Source organism: Octodon degus, unplaced genomic scaffold (assembly GCF_000260255.1).
Source record: "Octodon degus isolate 3935 unplaced genomic scaffold, OctDeg1.0 scaffold00064, whole genome shotgun sequence".
NCBI classification, from domain to species: Eukaryota; Metazoa; Chordata; class Mammalia; order Rodentia; family Octodontidae; genus Octodon; species Octodon degus.
The window spans coordinates 9,185,117-9,200,733 of record NW_004524640.1 but is presented as its reverse complement, the minus strand read 5'-3'; the positions used below and the strand labels follow the sequence as shown (position 1 = coordinate 9,200,733).

The 15,617-nt window shown below is 49.7% G+C and overlaps 1 protein-coding gene across 1 annotated transcript in view; it reads left to right on the top strand.

Moving 5' to 3' along the window:
* Window positions 1–11,642, top strand: part of Tex33 (testis expressed 33) — a 19,650-nt gene extending 8,008 nt beyond the window's left edge. The window contains exons 4-6 of the mRNA XM_004634683.2: window positions 491–635; window positions 11,183–11,293; window positions 11,485–11,642. Coding sequence (XP_004634740.2) covers window positions 491–635; window positions 11,183–11,293; window positions 11,485–11,573 — 345 coding nt within the window. The 3' untranslated portion in view covers window positions 11,574–11,642. The remainder of the gene's footprint in view (window positions 1–490; window positions 636–11,182; window positions 11,294–11,484) is intronic.
* Window positions 11,643–15,617: the final 3,975 nt, after the last annotated feature.

Sequence of the window (15,617 nt, the reverse complement as noted above, 5' to 3'; positions counted from 1 at the left end):
TTTCCTACCTCCTAGGCCTGGGCTCTACCTCTTGGGCCTCAGCTTTCCCATTACTGCAAGGAAGGAGCTGGCCTCCGTGACAGCTAAGCACTTTGATTTGTGTGAGGCTGTGGTGGCGGGGAGCAAGCAGGGCTCTCTATGGGGCTGGGTGAGTCTGGCCTCTGCCCCAGTCCCAGTTTCCTCAGTTATAAAGTGGAAGGACTAGTGTGAGGCTGTGAAGGGCCCCCTAGTACAGCACACAGTGGGTGCTCCATGTAGCAGGGGGAGGGACTGAGATCACTGGCACCCCTGTTGCCCCTGCCCAGCCACATAGGAGGGAGGAGGAGCAGGGCTGGGGCAGGGACTCCAGCCTGCCAGCTCCTCAGCCCTGAGGGCCACACCTTACGGATGGGTAGGGGGTGAGGCAGGGTTGGAGAGGGAGGAGTTAGGGGCGTGGTGGGACTTGCCCCTCTCTCCCATCCTTGGCCACTTGTCCCCACTTGCCCGTCAGGCTCAGAAGGTCATCAGTGAAGCCTCAGAAGGCCAGAGGAGGAGAAGCTCGTGGTCCAACAGAAGCCAGAGTCCTGTGCAAACCTCCTCCATCTTTTCAGACTACTATGATCTGGGTTACAACATGCGGTCCAACTTATTTCAAGGTCAGCCCCGGGGGGGGGGCAACAGCCAGGGTCTCCAGGGCACCGAGCAGGAAAATGGGAGGGTCTTTGGGGTGTCCACCCCTTAAGCAATCTGGGAGCCCAAGGCACAGGACACCCTCTTCATGTCCCCAAGGGCATCTTTCATGCCGGGCCCATCCTGCCTGGGTGTTGGGTGTGACCAAGCCCGGCCAGTCTGTCTTTGTGTGCGCATGACATAGCTGGGTGGTGGCTGCCAGTCTCTTACACCCCAGGACACTGTTAGCTTCTTAATCTGCCAGTGGGAGGCCCAGCCTCGCTGGCCTGACACCCTTGACCATAGTGACAGTGTGGGGTATCTTGGGCTCAAGGCTCAGCTCAAAGACTCCCTCCCTGGCTGGGTGTGACCTTCGGCGGGTTCCTTAACCACTGAGCCTCAGTGGCCTCCCGAGGGTGCTGGGATGCCGAGGACACAGTGGCGCTCACTTGGGTGGTGGGCAGGGGCCTCTGAAATCATGAAGGTGTTCGGCCTGTGGCACTGTGGAGTCCTCAGTAGCTGCCAGGTCTTATGTCCCTTCCCTGGGGTACCACTTAATGCGGTGGGGAAAGGCAGGATGCTGGCAGGCTGAGCCATCTAGATGTTTCCTGTGGGTCTGAGCAGCCCTACCTGCCAGGTAGTGGTGGCGGCCGCTAGTATGTCCCTTTGATAGGTGGATTTGAGATCCATTACCAGAGACTTGTTAGTAACCTGAGGTGGATTTGGGACTGAGATCCAAGGTTCCCTTCTGACCCATGCATGGTCTGTCCCCAGTACCAGGTCCAGTCACCTCCCTACTGTGACACTATAGGCCGGAGAGAAGGCTTTCCACAGTGCTCACATGGGGTCCCGGCCAACACGTTGGGCTCCCCTCGGGGCCCACGCTGTGGTGCGGCCTTGCTGTAGAAGCCCAGGCTCTTTCCTCCCTCGCCGCCTTCCGAGAGCTCCGGGGCCTGGCTGACCTCCCCTACTTGGCTGGGCTCCCGGTCACCCAAGGAACCAGACACCCACTGGAAGCGTTTCTGAGGTTTTCTTTGAGTTTGGAGAGGAGTGGTGCTGGGGGAGGGGGTGAGAACACAGCTCATATTGTCCTTGTTCTGGGCTCCGTGACCCCGCTTCCCCCTCTGCAAGGTGATCGCGTATCTTTCTTACATACATACAGCCTTGTGTGAAAAACTTCATAAACGTAAGAGAACGACACACCCCACCACCCAGGCTGGCCTGCAGAACAGTGCCAAGGGAGCACTGACCGGGCCACACCGGTTCGCAAGGGTCAATTGTTCCGTTTCCTAGAACCAATCGACATTTAAATGCTATCTTAAGATTGCCCTGGCAGCTGTGTTTACACACCGGAAACGGACAAACCCTGGGAGCAGGGCTATGCCCCGGGGGCAGCGCAGCAGTCACTGTCCCTGGCCCTGTGTCCGTCTCAAGCTCCACCTGCCTGGGTTGGCACTGGCTGGTGAGGCAGGTGAGGCCACATGGTTGTGTGTGTGGGAATCAGAAGGGAGGCAGCCGAGGACTGCAGACCCAGGGAGGACTTTTCCCTGAGGGAGGCAGGAAACCACGCAAGGACCATAAGCAAATGGCCCTGCCGGCCTTAGGGACGAGGACGACTTGGGTGCTGTGCTGGATGTGAGGGTGTTGGGGCAGGAATGAGCGACCAGTGAGGAGGTACTGTGAGCATCCAGGTGTGCTGGGTGACAGTGGCGTGGTGTTGAGGGACAGCTTTTTACTACTGTGACAGATGCTCACGAGGATGAACTTATAAAGAGAAAAGGGTTATTTTGGCTTGCTGTGGTGGGGGCTTCATTGCTCTGGGCCTTCGGGAGGCACCACAGGGTCCGGAAGAAAGATGCTCACCACCTGACCCAGAGTGACACTAAATCTAAGTCTACCACTCAGTTTAGGGACAGTTATCAGCTTTATGATAGTAAATTTGATAATTTATAGATACTGTTTGTAGTTCCATTAATGTAAATCTTCCTTCAATGTCTGACAATAACAGTTTGTAATTTGTTTTACTAAAGATCATGAGCTGTTTTTTGTTGTTGTTAGATTTATTCAGGAAAATAAATAGATTTTTCCCCTCATTGCAAATGGTATCATTTAAAAAATTTAATTTTCTGGGACTGTAGTATTAGTGGTAGAATGTATGCTTAGCATGCATGCAATCTCCAGCACTAAAACCTAAATTAAATTAAATTATAACATTTTCCAGAGCCGGGCCAAATAGCTCAGCAGATTAAAGCGCCTGCAAGCAGGTTCAGGGGCCGGGGGCTTGATCCCCGGGTCTGCAGTGTCGGCCTTGCCCCCGGGGGCGTGCTGAGACAGCAATGGAGACTGGGCACGGTGGCGTGCGCCTGTAATCCCAGCGCTTGGGAGGCTGTAAACAGGTGGGTCCCTACGAGTCTGATCTAGTAGTGAGACCTTGAACACCCTGTAGGCCCTTCCCTAATTTTCTGAGGTTGCTTCTGCTGGTGTTGTTCGAAGCTATTATTGTTATTATTAGTAAGAGCAGTAGTAGCTGTGTTGCAATACTGGGCTTTGAAGTCAGAGGGCATGAGCCAATGTCCTCATCTATTTTATTTTTTTATCCACTTATTACAGAGCCTACAGGGTCTCCCTATACAGATCAGACTCGTCGTGATCCTCTTGTCTTTAGCCTCCCAAGCGCTGGGATTACAGCCCTTGGGGCGGGGCTGGCATGGCATGGTGAGGCATTGAACCGCTTGCTTTAGTCCGCTGAGCTATCCGGCCAGCCCATCCTCATCTATTTTAATTTTCTTCTTTTGAGACAAATGCTCACTGAGTCTCCCAGGCTGGGCTTGAACTTTCAATCCTTCTGCCTCAGCCTCCCCGTGGCTGAGATCGCACTCATGCGCCATCCTGCCCCGCGGTTTTCGTGTTTGTCTATTAATCTAATGTCCAGGGACCTTACTCGGTTCACCTCAGTTCCAGTATTTGCAGGCTTCTGGCGCTTCTGCTGAGTCATACTCACGGCGGTCTTTGTGCACAGTGCGTAGCAGACGCGAGACAGTGCTCCACCGCGCACAGCTTACACCAGCACCTTACGGGCTTCGTCCTATCATTGCCATTATTTTTCAGATAGAAAAAAAAAAAAAATAGAGTCACGGAGAGGTTAGATAACTTGCTTCAGGTCACACGGGTAGGACCAGGCACAGGTGGAACCTGAACCTTGGCAGCCAGGTTCGCAGTCTCTCCCTTGCTTTTGCCTTGGTCCCCCCTAAGTTACGCAGCGCGACGGTGCATCTGAGCGGGAATAGCTGGCGTCTTTGCAGCGTCCCTGGTTGTTAGCATTACACGCAGTCATTTACCTTTCACAGCCCTGACGAGGACTGAATTCAGGGCGTTTGCAATGAGCTACATCCTCAGCCTTTTTTGCTTTTTATTTTGAGATAGGGTCTTGCTAAGTAATGCAATTTTCTTATTTTTATTTATTTATTTTATGTATTTAGTACAGGGTCCACAGGGTCTCACTACACAGATCGGACTCAGTGATTCTCCTGGTTTTCAGCCTCCCAAGAGCTGGGATTATAGGTGCCACCACCACACCCAGTCTCAATTGCTGCCTCAGTGCACCCTAGGGCAGGCTGGGGACCGAACCCTGGCTCCTGTGTCTGTCTACGCAGGCACTTTACTCCGCTGAGCTATCTGACCAGCCCTAGTAATCCAGTGCTTTTAAGAGAAGTTTGAAAATATATTTATTGCACTGCAGAGGCTTACCTTTATTATTCTTTATAAAATATAAATAAGTGCTGATGTATTAACTGTTGTCCTGTATTTTTTAGGTGGCCTTACAATTTTCTCTTTGATCTGTCAACGCAATAATAAATCATATTAACTGATTTCCTAATGCTCAAGCAAACTTGTACTTGCACTTAAACCAGTGTAGATGTGTAGGACCTGTTTTATTCATGAGAACTACCACCCCTGCAGAAGTGTGTAGAGGTCCTCAGTGCTGCTAAGCGCTCAGTCCTGAACAGCACAGGCAGCCTCCAGGGGCAAAGGGTCCCAGGGACCCTTGGAGCCACCTCCGCTACTTTTGCCCACATCCACCTCCTCCTTGAAGGGAACCAATGGCCAGACTTGGGACTTTTGACTTGGTTTCACCTGGTGATTTTTTTTTTTTTTCTGTATTTTAGGGAAGTGTCTACAGGGTGTTCAGGGTCTCACTACTAGATTGGACTCGCAGTGATTCTCCTGTTTACAGCCTCCCAAGTGCTAGGATTACAGGCATGTGCCACCATGCCCAGTCTCAATTGCTGTCTCAGTGCACCCCAGGGTGGGGCCAGCATGACAGGCCCCCCTTTTTTTGCTTGGTGATTCATCACATATTTATCCCTACTGAAAAACATACCTTATTATAGAAATTGAGCACTATAGAAGAAAGGCTTCTGACAAACTCCTAACAGTGTGCTTCGAGCACCTGTGTGTCCTGGCATTGCAATTGGTGCCAGGGTGGAGATGGGTGTAGGGAAGGCAGACACGAGAAAGGGGACCGTAGTCCTTGTGGGGTCCACAGTCTGTCAGGCAGATGGATTATGATTGCAGAATACAGGAAAGAATAGTAAAATGGGGTGTTTCATACCATACAAACAACGCATGTATTTGGCACAAGATTCTGTAGTTTAGCCTGTACCGGGTCTTGAATGATGGGAAAAAGGAAGAGAGAGGGAGAAAGCAAGCAGGCTCTCAGGCGAGTCCTGCTTCAGTCTGGCCAGAGGCAGCTGGACAGCCCAGGCTTCGCTGCCGTGGTTTCTTTAGCATGTGGGCCCTAGGTAGGATAAGGCTTGGAGGTGACAGACCAGTCTGGGCTTCTAGGGCAGGGGAGGTCAGGCAGGCCCCTTCAGCTACCTTTTCAGTGGAAGCCACAGCAGGATTTGGTGCAAAGGAGAGACTTCCATTTATGAAAGGATCCACTTGGCTATTGAGTGGAGACCAGATAGAGCCCAGTGGGGCAAGAGCTGGAGCCTGAGACTACCCAGGAGGTGCAGCCCAGATACCCCAAGGTGGGCAAGTAGCTGAGTGCACATGTGTGCAGAAGGCAGCATAGAAGCCTTTCTTGATGGTTTTGGGACCTTAGGTGTTGGGGTGGTGGTAGAGGGTGTTGGGGGGAGAAGTCAGATGACTCCGGGCTGGAGACCGGAAGGGCGGTGCTATCTGGGACTGTGCAGGTGAGGCAGGTGTGGAACCAGGTGTGCACTTGGGCATGTGTATGTACATACGTGCATGCATTTTGTGTGTGCATGTGCACACAGGTGTGCATGCACGTGTGCACTTGTGTGTACATGCATGTGTGTACACATGACATGTATGTGTGTCCATATGTGCATGCATGTTGTGTGTGCATGCATATGTGTCCTGCTGTTATGCATGCATGCATGTGTGCATGAATGTTGTATGTATGTGCATGTGTGTATATGTAAGCACACATGCATGTTGTATGTGTGCATATGTGTGTGTGTGTGTGTGTGTGTGTGTGTGCACTGAGCTGGCATTTGAATCCCATTTCTGCCCTGTGCCCCAGCTCTGCCCAGTGCCCAGTTCCTCTGTCCCTTTTACCTAAGTTTCCCCCTTTGTAAAATGTGACTAAATAACAAAAGTCTTTTCCAAGATTTTAAAAAACCAGAATATCATAATAATGCGCAGTTCTGAGATCTCGGCACCTAAGCAAGCTTATACAACGAGCTTCTGAGGAGCAGTGTGTAGTAGGAGCCACAGCCGGGTGGGGGACCCAGAGGGTCCATGGGTACTCTGGGCTCCAGGCCTGCGTGGGGTCGAGCCTGTGTCTTGCTGCTGCCTCAGTCCCAGGCTCCAGGGCTGGCTGGGGAGGCTGGAATCCCAAGAGTCACATGGGGGCATTGTCTGAAGATGGTTTCACTATCTTGCTTGTTTGGCAAGGATTTGAAACCAAGTCCTTCTCCCCTGGGCATCCGGAAGTCCTGCCTAGCTCTGCATGTGGCCCCAGGGTTCATGGATGTGCTTCCCTCCTGCTGGATGGGAAGTCCCCAGGCTCCCTGCTGTTTTGAAGCCCTGTGGTGTCCTCCTCAGCACCTCCCCTTCTGGGGTCCATCAGGCTCCAGGAGCTCTGGGATGGAACTAACCTGACCTGGGGCTGATCTTTCCTTCACTGTCCACTCTGGACCGCAGACCCTGCGTGCCCACTGCACGTGTAGAAGGGTCCCTGGCCACATGCATGTCCACTGCCATCTCAGGCCAAATCCTTTGCTCTTCTGTGTCCTTCAGCCTGTACATGGGACCCAAGAGCCTCTCTAATTAGATTTAATGTGAAAGGTGGGAAGGGCATCTCCATCCCAGGACAGGTGACTCAGAATGCTTAAAAAATCCTTTAGATTACAGCTATGGGCTGGGGAGATAGCTCAGAGGCATAAGCAACTCAAGGTCCCAGGTTCGATCCCAGCCTCCCATGTGGTGCCTGCCCACCCTGGAACTGGCCGTGGTGGTGCACACCTGTGATCCCAGCACTTGGGCGGTTGACACAGGAGAATGGCTTCGAGTTCGAGACAAGGCTGGGGGCTACAAAAAGCGAGCACAAAGCCAGCCTGAACTGCATAGTGAGACCCTGAAAAAAAATTATCTTGGCTGTTTCCCTCAAATCCAGTCATTTTCTAACCACATGGAATTGAGTTCTCTGGCAGGTTTTAGGCGCTTGCTTCCAAGATCCACAGGATGAGTCTGCTTCTCAGCTGCTTTGATATCCAATCGCATCAAAAGGGAAGGCTTTGGTCCAAACTTAACGTCCCATTACATAAGCATTTCAAGCCATAAATACCAGCCTCTAAAAACTTCTTTCTCTGGCTCAATAGCCTCCTCTTAAGCGGACACAACTGTAATGACTTTAGTCCTCTGAAGCTGGTGAGATCCACTCTGGAACAGCCCGTGGCAGCTTTGTGTGTGAGGTGGCCTGTCAGGTACAGGGCCTGGTGTTAGGCAAAAACAGCCTTATGAATTACATCTCTGTAGATCCTGCCATTCCTTATTAATCTTCTCTCCTGAACTATTAATTACTGAAAGACGGATCTTTAAATTCTCTGCTATCGCGGCAGATTTGTTGATTTCATTTCTGATGATCTTGCCTTATCTATTTTGAGATTTTTTCAATGCAGCAAATTTAGAATTATTGCAGCACCTTTAGTTAATCACACCCATTTTTAATGTCTCCCAGTGTCTTTGCTTTGCAGTCTATTTTGTCTGCTATAGATATTGCTAGATCAGACTGCTTTTTGTTAGTATTTGCTTGTTCCATCTTTTTCTGGCCTTCTACATTTATCTTCTCTTTGTATCTTAAAATTTTGCATCTTATCAGTAGGCTTTAAATAATTTTAACCTGGAAAACATTTGACACAGCCTGATATTCTGTTGTGAAGCAGTAGGCTTAGTCCATTTATAGTTATTTGAATTATTGACATATTTGGATTTATTTCCATGACTTCGGTTTGTGTTTTCTGTGTGTGCTTTTTCTATCCTTTTTTCTCCTTTCTTGGATTTGTTTGAGCTTTTTCATTTTTTCTTTTTTGAGTTTGAGACAAGCCTGGAGGCTACAAAAAGTGAGCCCCCATTTTTTAAAAAAAATGTATTTAGTATATGGTCTGCAGGGTCTACAGGGTCTCACTACGTAGCTCCAACTTGTAGTGATCCTCCTGTTTTCAGCCTCCCAAGCGCTGGGATCACAGGCGAGCACCACCATGCCCAGATTTTCCTACTCATTTAGTAGCTCCCTCGAACATTTCAATGTGTAGAGTCAACAAATTCTGAAGTAGTCATGTTTTTCTAAATAGTTTAAGGACATGGAGGGCTTTCTCTTTAATTTCTCCATCTCTCCTCAGCCTGTCTGTAGGCTGCTATTTTACAGAGTTGTCCACATAAACAAAGTAGTTTAAGTTTAGCCTGGGGCCACAGGACCTGAGTCAGAGTTCTGGAGCTGTGTGGTTTGGGACAAGTGACTTGACCTCTCTGGGCTTTAGTGATTTCACCAGTAAAGTGGGGGTCATACTGTAGTTGCTTCTTAAACTGCCTGAGAAGATTTAATGCCTAAGCTCATGGGAAGCTCCTAGGATGGTTTGTGTACATGGTAAACCTTCAAAAATGGCTAGAGGGCTGTGGTGTGGCTCAGTGACTGTGTCCACCAAGCATGAGCAGGGCACTGGGATCCGTCCCCAGAACTGGAGAAAAAGTTAAATGTCATTGTCATTATTTCATCTCCTATTAGACATTGGCTCTGTTGTTCTGATTAACACACGGCCAACTTTACTGCTTCCCTTTCGCATCACAGGCCTTTCTTCTAAGGCCGTTGCTTTTCTTCCTGAAGTGTGTTGTTCATAAGCGTGCTGTGGTAAGGTTCTGTTTTACACCAGTTTTACGCCAGCTTTAGGTCAGCTTTTTGGTCAGTCCTACAAGAGGATTGTAAGCTGGACATAGTGGCACATCCCTGTCATCCTGGCACTCAGGAGGCTGAGGCAGGAGAATGACTGTGAGGTTGAGGCCAGCCTGGGCTACATAGTAAGACCCTGCCTCAAAAAAAAAAAAAAAAAAAATTGTATTATAGACAGATCTACAATGATGATTATTTCCGGTTAGAACTTCGATATTGACCCACCTTTTTACTTTGATGGTGAAGCAAATCAATTATTATTCTTTATAAATGAACTGACTTTTATTTCTCTCTTTTTAAAAATGGTCCTGGGGGCTGGGGAGATAGCTCAGCGGTCTAAGAGCCTGCCTGGTGAATGCAAGGAGCTGGCTTCAATGCCTGGTACTGATACAGGGAGAAAAACTGGTCTCGGTGGGTGACCTCCAAATGATACAGGGAACCTCCAAATGACGTAGGGAAAAACGATCTCCCGACCTGACCTGCATGAGTTCATGTTCTCTAAAGCCGAAGAATGAATTTTAGGAACAAATGGAGGTTATGAGCAGAATATATTTATTGAGAGAAAGAAAGCTCCTGTCAGAGAGAGGGGCAGGAGGAGGCCCAATTGGGTAGTTCCCCGGGAAGCTGTCTCTTTCAGGGACTTTTATAGTGTAAAACCATGTGGGGCTAAGGTGGAGAGAATGGGAACTCGCTAAGGTGGGCAAGAGATGGGACAAAACTATGGTCAACCAATGGGATTACAAGCCCCATTTCTCAGGTAAAATTGATTAGGCCCAGGACCAAATGGGGTAGCGAGTCACCTAGTAAGTGGGCATGAATGTAAAACAGGACCTTATCTGATGACCTTCAAACAATAATTCTTCCTAAGTAATGATCAATCCTGGATGCCAGTCTTCAGGTTTGGTTCACAGCAGGGGCATCCATCCCTCCCACGGCTGTAAGGCGCCTGGCTGTTGTTATTTCCTCTGAGGGTCTGACCCTGTCTGACTGCCTACAATATTCTATCTAACTCAGGCTGCCTGCAACATGCTGTGTTGGCCCAGGAGCCATGCTGACCACCGAGACTGGCCGTGGTGGGCGCATTCCCATAATCCCAGCACTGGGGAGACTGAGACAGGAGGATCACTACGAGACCAAGCTGTATAGCTAGACACTGTACCAAATAAATAAATTTTTTAAAAAATGGTGCTGGGCTTGAACCCAGGGATTTACCTGTGTTTGACAAGTGCTCTTCCGCTGAGCTATATTCCCCAGCTGCTCCTACCCTTTTGAGATTTTATTTTGGAGACAGGACCTTAAGCTTGCTGGTCTTGGACTTGCTGGTGGTCCTCCTGCCTCAGTCTCCCAGACGGGTAGCTCGGACTATAGGTGTGTGCGACCTTGCCTGTCTCTGTGCTGCTAAGAGCGCCTTGTCTCTGCTGTCCTAAAGTGCACCCAGATGTGTCTAGCCCAGGAGGTCCTGCCCTTGGGTGTGGCTCAGGATGGCTTGCTCACGCTTGGGCTCTGGCTTCAGTCCCAGCATTGCAGCCCTCAGCCCCTGTGCTGGATCATTTCGATCCTTGTTATCCTTTGGGATCTGGGCCTCTCTCTGATGTTTCTGATGGCTCTTCATTACAGTAACTTATTTCCTGGTTTGTGCTTTGATCCAGGGCATTGAGATAAATTTCCTGAAGATACAGGCATTAGGGGCTGGAGAGATAGCTCAGTAGAATAAGTGCTTGCTTGGCAAGCTCAAGGTCCTGAGTTCAATCCCCAGTTAAAAAAAAAAAAAAAAAAAAGATGCAGGCATTAGTTGTCGCACCCAGATGCTCAGATCAATGATTGAATGACTGAACATTGATCTGTCATTCAATCTTTGAGGCATTGGGAGGAAATCTTACTCCTCTGGATGAAGAAAGAGAAGTTCAGAAAGGTTGAAAACTTATCAGAGGCCGTGTTACTCTTAAATCCAGAGCTGGGGTTTGAATTCAGACCTACTGTACCCTGGGAACCTCCATTGCCCCTTCCCTGTCCTGCCCTCCATCTACAGAGGCAATTAGTGCCTGTTGTAAGCAAGCCATAGAGCACCCCACCTCCACTGACTTGGGACTCTGGGGGTTTCTTCATGGTGTCCCACAGGGTCGCCGCACGAGACCAAGAGCCTCATGAAAGCTTCCTACACGCCTGAGGTGCTGGAGAAATCGGTGCGAGACTTGGAACACTGGCATGGCAGGAAGACAGACGACCTGGGTAGGTGGGACTGCGGGTGACGGGAGGTGCATCTGCTCCCTCCTGGGTGCAGCGTGGTGGCTCTGAGGCCCAGACGGAGCCAGAAGTGGAGTGGGAATCCTGGGAGGACTTGGAGAGCTGCGGTCACCGCCGGCCTGGGCCCTGCTGAGGCTGCTGGGCGATCGGCGCTGGTCCTCTTCCACCCTCTGTAGGACGGTGGCACCAGAAAAATGCCATGAACATGAATTTGCAGAAAGCGCTGGAGGAGAAATACGGAGAAAAGAGCAAATCCAAGTACTAGACACAGTGCGGAAGAGGCACCTGCTCCTCAAAGAAAGTGTAATAATAAAGAAAGAAAGCACACATCGGAGTCTTGCTCCTTTGCTTGATGTGTGCTTCATGATGCAGTGGGGACCAGGGAGGGCAGGGTGCTGGCGAGTGCATAGCCCCGCGGACCCTAACTGCCTACTAGACTTCCCTTCCTCTTCCCTTGTGATCAGGAGAACATGTACAGAGCCATCCTGTCCCAGTGTACCTAGTAAAAAAATATCATTCTCCTCCTTGGCCTAGGAAGATGTGTCCCCTACATTGCTGGACTGTACCCTGCCATGTTGTCCCACTTCCCCATTAGATTTAGAGGAACTGATTGCACACATTCCTTGAAATCAGTGGGTGAGTTTGACTGGTTGATGGAAATTCTCCTCCCCACTTGTCCCTCACACATATGATTGGTTCAGCACTGGGCATATGACTCAGCATAGGCCAATGGGATGCAAGGAAAGGTGTGTGGTGCTTTCTGGGAAATTCTTTTCTCTGCTGGGGATACTGAGGGAGTATCTCTTGCTCCTGAGGTCTTGAACAAGCAGTTTCATAGCCATGCGTACTGTCCGTTGCTGAAGCCATAGGACCAGAGGACCTACAGACAATGCCACATGAGCCCACCGGGCTGTACCGTGAACTTTGCAGAAACTGTCCACTTCTTGGCATCCTGTACTGTGAGCCTGGGCATCTCCTTGTTTAGTTAATAATGATCCCTAGTGTCAGCAGGGGAGGACTTGGGACTGGAACCCCAGGGAAGAATCCTCAAGAGAACGGGCTTCAGGACAGCTGTGCTTTCCAGTTGATCCTGGAGCTTTTCACCTGGTGGGCCTCTATGCCAGCAGCACCCCCACCCTCAGCTCACTGACTTGTCCCCTCCACACCTACTTTAGTCATGGGCATGTTTTATTTTGTTGTGTTCCCAACCTCATCCAGAACCAGTGGCTTAAAAATTTGCTCCCAATCATGCAAATGAGAAGGGCTCTGCTGGCCTGGCTCATTTCTGCTTGCTGTGTCATCTGTGCCATGCATTCTGGTGCCTCAGCTCGTGTGGGTCCTACAGCTTGGGTGGAATCCTTCCAGATGGCGTGGGTACCACAGCTGGGATGGACACCTTGCAGCTAGGATGGCACTCAGGTAGGGCTGCCTGGGAAGCACTCTTTCCCCAATGCTGGCTTGGGTGTCTTCATTGTGTGATGACTGGGTTCTAACGAGGGACATTTCAAAGTGACAAGATTGAGTGTGCAAAGATTTTATCAAGCCTTACTTTCAATTGTCAGCGTTCCCGTAGCCAAAGGGCCCTACGGTCAGACCCAGGGAGAGACCTCACAGGGATTTTGCCACAGGCAGAAGGGGCTCACTGAAGACCACCTAAAGAGTCTGTCATGGTTGTTATCTTGCTCTGGAAAAATCAGAGCAACATGGAAGAATCAAAAATTACTGTTAAGAGAAGGGAAGCTGTGTTCCCACATTTCTCCCCAGTATCCTCCTCCCATAAAAGGGAGTGGCTTCCAGATGGGTTTGGACCAGGATCCAATGAAGAGAAGAAAATCTGACTAGGTAGCTACTGAGCATCTTAAGTGTGTGACAGCTCAAGCTTCCTGGTCCAGCCCGCCACCTTTTAGAGGTACCTATTTTCTTTTCTTTTTTATATTTAGTACAGGGTCTATAAGGTCTCACTACACAGATTGGACTCATAATGATTCTCTTGTTTTCAACCTCTCAAGCACTGGTATTACTGGTGCACGTCACCACACTCAGTCTCAAACGCCATCTCAGCTCACCCCCGGGGTCAGGACCGGGGTTGGCACAGCACACCTGGGGTCAAAACCTGGTCCCTGCGTCTGCCTAAGCAGGTGCTTTAATCCACTGAGCTATCTGGCTGGCCCTGAGGTACCTATTTTCTGCCAGAAACTATTCTTGGTGCCAGAAAACAGAACTTCACCTTTTCAGCAGGTACTTGTCTCACGTACATTGCAGGACACATGACTCCCCTGACACTTAGCCCTGCACGCTGTGTTCTGTTGGGACACAGAAATGCTCTGATGTTCTGCACACACAGCTGTGTTTCGTATCAACGTCATCCTTGTAAAGCTGTTAGCCCCTTTACAAAGGGGAGGACAAGACTGTAGAAGCCAAGTAAATTGCAGACAATTATACCAATAAGAGGCTGGGATCTGAGCCCAGCCATAGGTGACAAGTCCACTTTGTACCTTGCCAGGTAACTCTACTGCAGCATCAGCAAATATACACCGCAAATCAAAGCCTCAGCCCTGTTTGGTGAGGCAGGGGACAGCACTGCGGACGTGATACAGTCCTTGTCCTCAGGACTTTACAGGGTGCAAAGGAGCAATGTGGGAGAAGGTGGCTCTGAGGCTTGTCCGCCTGTATGCTTGACAGCACAAACATCTGCCCAGGAAGCAGAGAATGAGACGTGCACTGGTCCTTAGACACTTCTCTCTGCTGGGGTCAGAGTTGGCTCTGAAGAAAAGATGGGGACTGCCAGATAGCTCAGCAGAATAAAGCGTCTGTTTAGGCAGAGAGCAATGGTGTGCCTTGCCGGCCCCACCCCGGGGCGCACTGAGACATTAATTTAGACTGGGTGTGGTGATGCACGCCTGTAATCCCAGTGCTTGGGAGGCTGAAAACAGGAGAATCACTATGAGTCTGATCTGTACTAAATACATAATAAATAAGAAAAGATTTATCCCTGAAGCAGCAAGTGACATGGGGCCAGCACAGGCCCCTAGGAGAGTGGTTGTCACTACGGATGTGCTAGGGCCCTGGTCAGAGCATAGGCTTCACGGAAGAGGTGCCTCCTGAAGTTGGCCTTAAACCCAAGTGGGTGCGTCCAGGGCTGGAAAGGACACAGCGTTCCACGCAGAGGACGCAGTGTGAGTAAAACCCAGCAGGGTCTACGAGAGATGACCAAAATATTATGGTTTAAATTTAAAAAATTATTACTGTAAAAAACACACTGCCATTAATCCCCTAAAAACACTCTGCTCCCTTTGAACATACTTCTCCCATCATTCTTACCCTTCTCTGAAGCACTTCCTGAAACATGCCTCTTTGCATCTTCGTGACACGCAACTCAAAAACATGGTGGACGCTGCTTCTGAGAGGGTCCGATGGGAAAGCAGCCTCGTTATTCACCAAATCTGACACCACGAGACTTTTGCCTCTTCCCCAAGGTCAAAATGACCTTGAAAGGTCAACATTTTTAATCAATTTAGGGCATCAAGGCAGCCATGACGGTGCAACTAGCTGCACTCACAAGAGACGACTTTCAGAAAGTGTCAAGACCACGGAATGAGTGTGTTTGACGTGAGGAGGGGATTTTGAGAAGGATTAATGGCAGTGTGTTTTTGAGGGTGCTAAATATTTTTAAACACTGACTATAGTTTTGATTATACAGGTATTTGGGGAGCTTGGGCCTTAAGGTTCGGAGGGAGAAAGGGAGATACAGCCTATGCCCGGACTGGGCAGGAACGTGAGTCTGTCATGTGAGACCCAGCCCTGCCTTCTCCAAGCTTACATCTGGCTGGAGCATGAGGAGTTGATTATGGTGGGAGGAACCACATGGTAAAGTTGACAATGTGCTCAAAGGCGCCAGTAACCAGCAATGCCAGTTGAAACACAGAACTCCTCAGATTGGCAAAAATTAAAATTCAAGTGCAGGTGAGAATGGGGAAGTGAAGACTCTCACATATTCTGTGATGTGAGGAACAAAGAACAACCAGGGAGTATCAGCGAATCTAAGATACGTGTTATAACCAAGAATCTCAGGCCCTACCTAGCCCAGCGAGACTCACGCATGCGCAGAAGGAGCCCTGTGCTTGAAGCTATGCTGTGGAGTCCTCCATTATTGTGAATCAGTGCAAGTGTCTTTCAGCTGCAGGGTGGACGATTCTGGTAATCCGGGGCACTGGGAACAAGGGACCCCATCTACGGAAACTATCATGGAGCTGTCTCATATGTCATAGTGGATAGGGATGACAATCAGCAGATCACTAAATATATATAT